The sequence below is a fragment of the Triticum dicoccoides genome, chromosome 7A (genome assembly GCF_002162155.2).
Source record: "Triticum dicoccoides isolate Atlit2015 ecotype Zavitan chromosome 7A, WEW_v2.0, whole genome shotgun sequence".
NCBI classification, from domain to species: Eukaryota; Viridiplantae; Streptophyta; class Magnoliopsida; order Poales; family Poaceae; genus Triticum; species Triticum dicoccoides.
This window is the reverse complement of record NC_041392.1, coordinates 703335565-703341196: the sequence shown is the minus strand read 5'-3', so window position 1 is coordinate 703341196 and position 5632 is coordinate 703335565. Positions and strand designations below refer to the sequence as shown.

Below are 5632 nucleotides of genomic sequence, written 5' to 3'. Positions count from 1 at the left end.
CTATTTTTATATATGTATGACATGGGATTTGTATTTAACGCCCCAGATCGACGGAGCAAAGGAACACGTGAAATAAAGATGCTCAGCAGTTCCAACTTCCTTACAGAAAGAACAAATAGGATTACTAAACCAGTTTCGTTTGCGCAAGTTATCTCGGGTAAGGATTGCATTTTGAAATAATTGTCACAAGAAGATTTTAATCTCCAAGGGAACACTGGCTTTCCAAATCCACTTATTATTGGGCCCTGAAAAATCTTTTTTCAGCCATTCGTAGACCGCCTTAATAGTTAATACCCGTTAAAGCCCATGAAACTTTATCAGAGAGCCTGTGAAACTTTATTAGGAGAACCATTAAACCCATTAAGGTGTGGTATTACCTCAAAAAAAATTTAAGGTGCGGTAGAATGGTGGCCAAGCAACTACGTCACATGGCGTATGTTGGTTGGTCACGGTGAGAAAGGTTTTTTAAATGGCAGTGAGAATTTATTTTAAGAAAAGTTTTTTAGGTCTTCTCTTTTTCTTTTTGAGATGGATGTGATGTTCACATGACGCGAGTTTTTTTTTTAATTTTGAGACAAAGATAAGGTGCGTACGGCTTCCTCTCAAACGGTCCACGATGACGGCCTCCAACCACTAGTTAAGAACTAAACTGTTTGCCCTAGCAACAATACTAGACCAACAGTCACTGAAATCCCCAAACAACCACCTACAAAAAGTGGGAGCACAGCCCGATGCTACAAACGCACCCAAGATACATTTGTTCACGCAACATGTACGCCCTCCACCTTATCACGCTCCACCACCAGCGAAGAGTCCGCCGTTACCTTGCCGCCGGCCACCATCTCGATCTCGGCTTCGGGCGCCCGCATCGTGCCGCTGTCCTCCAAGAACTCTTTCTTGTATTTGTACCGCATCGCCACCCACACGAAGAGCGCCATGTTGGCCACGGAGAGCACCAGCAGGAACACGTAGTAGTAGTCGAGCTGTGAGTCGTTGAGGTTGTCGCCGATCCAGCTCTTGCCGACGCTCGCCCTGGTGGTCCGGTCCACGAGCGTCACGAGCAAGCTGTTGAGGAAGTTCCCGACGCCGAGTCCGCTGGTGTAGAAGGTGGTTCCGAGGCTCTGCATCCCCTCCGGCGACTGGTCGTAGAAGAACTCGAGGACGCCGATGGTGTTGAACACGTCGCCGACGCCCAGGAGCACGTACTGCGGCAGCATCCAGAAGACGCTCATCGGCACCGTGTCGTGGGGGCCGTGGATGGAGCGCTCCCGGATCACGCGCATGCGCCTGACCTCGACAAGGCAGGCGCAGGCCACGACTAGAGCCTGCAGCATGCAGCCGACGCCGAGGCGCTGAAGGAGGGTGATGCCGCGCGGGTCGCCGGTGCGCCGCCGGAGGAGCGGCACCAGCACGCGATCGTAGATCGGGATCGAGATCAGCATGGAGATGGTGATGAAGCTGCCGAGGGACGCGGCCGGGATGCGGACCGCCCCGAGGGAGCGGTCCAGGGTGGTCCCTTGCTTCACGAAGAGGGTGTTCACCTGCGCCGGGATGGTGCAGGGCACCAGAGTAACCAGCCATACCACCATCATTCCGGCTATGAGCTTCACCTCCTCGACCTCGGTCACGGTGCATGGCGCATGCCTCGCCGTCTCACTGTCTGACACCATGGCCGCCTTGTCCAAGAACCTGAAATTTTCCCGCGTGTGGAGTAGAAGCCGCTTCCCGTTCCCTCTCCCGGCAGCAGCCGTGTCATGCTCGTTCAGCTCCCCGGTGAGCTGACAACCTCGGTTCGAATAGGCTGCCCGGAGCACCTTGCCGATCAGTCTTGCCGGGCCTGCCGCCGTGCTCCGTCTGACAGGCTTGTGCCGGTAGAACGGCATGCCCACATAGAACAGCACAAGAGACAGGGCAAGGCCGACCGTTGGGATCGCGTACCCGACGGCCCAGCCGACCTCCTCCTGCACGTAAACGAGGACGAGCATGGCGACGAGGCCGCCGGTGAAGGTGCTGAACGTCCACCAGTTGAAGAAGGAAGCCTTGATCTCACGCTCCCGCGCGTCGAAATCATCGAACTGGTCCGCGCCGAACGTCGAGACGTTGGGCTTGGTCCCGCCCGCGCCGATGGCCACTGTGTAAAGCGCCGCGTAGAAGAAGGCCACCTGCTGCCGGGTCGCCGGGGCGCAGTCACCGTCCGCCGTGCAGTGCGGGTGCAGTGGCTTCAGGGAGACGGCCAGGCTTATCATAACCATGCCCTGCAACAAAATTATACGTACGTGCTACACATGATGTCCTGATCTATGAATTGGACTGGGCTGAAGATGAGCTGATTTTGTGGCTGGAGTTACTGACCGCGAGGTATATGAGCGAGGCTACGGTGAAAGTCCAGAAGCGGCCGAGGAAGGCGTCGGCGACGTAGGCTCCGGCGATGGGCGTCATCCACACCGCCCCCGTCCAGTTGTTGACGCTGCGCACCGACGACACCGTCTCCTGCCGCATCTGCGTCGTCAGGTACACCACCAGGTTCGACGCCACCCCGTAGAACGCCATCCGCTCGAACGCCTCGTACCCTGCGCGCGTGCGTTCACCAGGAAGTCAGATCGGTCGAGGGAAGGTCTCCGGCGGACGGACTCCGGCGTGCATGTACGGGTAGCAGCTTCGTACCTAGTAAAAAGGAGCACGCCTTCCACCGGCCGGTCCGGGAGGCGATGATCGGTTGGCCGCGGAGGTTGACGGAGCCATCCTTGGTGAACTCCATTGGTTGTCGATCGAGCGACGTAAAGTTTTTCGTGGTGTGTCGAAATCGGCTTGGCTGGAGCAAAATAATTTAGTTTATGTACAGATAGAGAGTGGCGGGTCGCTACTTGGTACTAGTTGCTACGGATGAAATGCACCTAGTCACAAACCTTGGTGGCGGGGTCTAGCCGTATCCTCTTGCTTTGACAGTGCAAATTACTTTTGACTTAAAAAACATTAACAAAATTCCAACGCCAAGACATATGGCGGTAGCATAGACAAGTTCAGCGCCGGAAAGACTGACGTTAAGCAAAAGGATTGGCCTCCTTTGGTTCATAGGATAAGGAAATCATAGGAATAGAAAAGTCATAGAAAATGAGATGACATGCATCTCAAATCCTATGAATAGAAATAGGAAAGAAGATGCCCTTTGATTCACTTCATAAGATTTTTTTCATTGAGTCTAGCCTAATGTTTATTTTCCTATAAAATGTGGAGGATAAAAAGAATTCCTACATAGGAATAGGATTCCATTCCTACAAACCAAAGGGATCTGAAGAAATTTTTCCTATAAAAATCCTATCCTATAAAATTCCTATAAAAATCCTCCAAACCAAAGGATTTTCAAAAAATGGACCATTTTGTCAATTTCGAGTTTCGACGTGGCTCCATATTACAGCCCGTATGCAACGTTGGTGGGACAAGAGGCGCGATCATGCGTTCACCTAGCATGCATCCGCATCAGCTGTTTTTTTTTAACAAAAGAGGGTTCCCCCTCCGATTTCATTTAGAGAAACCAAAGTCGTTTTAGGCTAAACATGAAGTGTTGCTCCGCTGTTTGCGTTCGGCCCCTGTTGGTTCCACGTCATGGGTTTCAACGGAGCAACACACCCTGGCGGTGGAGGACCGAGTTCCTTCATGACTGGTGCTACGCCGTAGTCCTCAAGCACAACTACTGGAGCTGGGTTTTACCAGTCGTCTAATCACTAGGATAGGCTCCATCAAAGACGTGATGTCCAGCCAACCCGCTGAATTAGAAGTGTGCTATAACCTTTCTTCCACTAATTTGGATTTAGGTGAAATGTTTTGTACATGCAAATTCAATATGGCATTAGTGTCAATATGTCTTGATTAAAGACTCTAGCCAACACACTATTCATAAAAAATAGCTATATCAATCCCGTGTCTAAGGATTTGCTGAAGCCTAAACATGAAGGGTTGAAATATGTTGACGACCTTTCTTCATGAGTTTGGACCTTGTATGAATTGGCTATTGTGTGTAATTTAACATGTTACCAGAGCCATCTCGAGTTCAGGACCCAGGTAGGTTCATTGCCAATAATGTCATGCGTGAGTGTTGATTCTTATCCAAGTCCTTTTCACACAAAGCGGGTGACATTATTTTGTAGATGATCAAAGTGGTGAAAAAAAACCAACCAGGATAGGTGTAGCCAAGTCTTGTGGCGACAAGTGTTACTTCGAGGCTGGTACCAAAGAGAAAATTACCGGATGTCTTAATGTAACAGCATAAGATCACACATATTTTTCATCATGTTACCCGTTGTATCAAATATGAAAATTACCGTGCCGAGCTTGAGTAAACCCCTGGATACTTGCAAGTTGTAACATACATCTTATAGTATGTATAGCATGTTTTTTTTTTGGCTAAAAGGATCAGATCTATTATAAAAGTTCATCGGAAGTACAAAGTATTTCAAATATAATAAAAATTATATCGAGATTCCGAAACCATCGGACGACCACTACAGCCGCCAAAACGAGTTGCCAACGCGCCATTGTCGTCGCTCCCCGAGTCGGCTTGACCTTGTATGACAATCAAGAGTCTTCGTACACGTGCGCCTAAGGACCAGCGCCCTGGAGCCGTTGTCATCACCGTTGAATCCTTGTATATCTGAAGCGGACCAAATCTTGCCACATGGTAAGTGATCCTACCCTCATCGTCCCAAAGAGACGACGGGAATATACGTCCGAGCTCCGTTGACTACGTCCAAATGGACAAATTTGAGGAGGACCGGAGCATGAAAGACTAACTCGAATAAGAAGGCGGCCATCCACCCAAGTGCTGCACCTGCAAGGACTAAAAAAACCTAACCTAAAACGATAATCTGAGCGGAGGCACCGGAATTCCCCTCCCTGCCACCGGCCACTAGAGTGGCAGGCAAAGGGAAGGTGAATCCATGGACTCACCAGTGGAGCCTGGAGGAAAGAGTTTGTCCTACCCTTCTAGGGTTAGGGGAGGAAGACGAGAGGAAGTCTAGTATGTTGTTCTGAAACTACCTAGTTAGACGAGCATCGCCATATTCGGACAAGTGCGCCATGTGCAAATGCTATTCATTAGGCTAGATCGTTGGTTTCATTCAGCATTGTTCGTGTGAGCTTCTAAGGGGCTGTTCGGCATCGCTCCACTACACAACTCCCGGAGCGGAGTTGGCGGAACTGTACGTCAAAATGATGGAGTTACCATTTACCCGCTCCGCAGATTCTGGAAGCGGATCATTACCGAACAAGGCTTAAATGTCTTCTTTTCATTAAAATACCATTTGTTGTGGAAACAGGAGAATGTACAAAGTATCATATCATATGTTGCGTGAGTGCTGATTCTGGTCAAATCTTTATGTAACCAAAGTAGGTCATTTTTATTCTCAGACAAAAGAAAGTAGGTCAGTTTTAGTTTGAGAGGATCAAAAGTGGGTAATGAATTATGACTTGTTGAGGAGAGCACGTTGTTTCTTATGGTTGGGGAGTTGAGTAGAGTCATCCACATGAAGCAGATCTTGTTGCCATGTGTCGTTAACTCATGATGGAATCCAATTATTATGCGGATATGCATTATGTGCCTCAACTTATAACTTGTACATTTACAAAGTTCATGCGT

At 49.5% G+C, this 5632-nt stretch overlaps 1 protein-coding gene across 1 annotated transcript; it reads right to left on the bottom strand.

Moving 5' to 3' along the window:
- Window positions 1-682: 682 nt before the first annotated feature.
- On the bottom strand, window positions 683-2554 carry LOC119332064 (protein NRT1/ PTR FAMILY 5.1-like). The gene is made up of 2 exons (XM_037605237.1): window positions 2353-2554; window positions 683-2255 (listed from the first exon to the last, which is right to left on the bottom strand). Exons 1-2 carry the CDS (start codon window positions 2548-2550, stop codon window positions 762-764), a joined length of 1692 nt encoding a protein of 563 aa, XP_037461134.1. The 5' UTR covers window positions 2551-2554; the 3' UTR covers window positions 683-761.
- Window positions 2555-5632: the final 3078 nt, after the last annotated feature.

Coding starts and splice junctions, on each gene's coding strand:
- LOC119332064 (XM_037605237.1), bottom strand. CDS start 2,550: ATGGCGTTCTACGGGGTGGCGTCGAACCTGGTGGTGTACCTGACGACG. Junction 2,256..2,352: donor CCTCGCTCATATACCTCGCG/GTCAGTAACTCC, acceptor ATTTTGTTGCAG/GGCATGGTTATGATAAGCCT.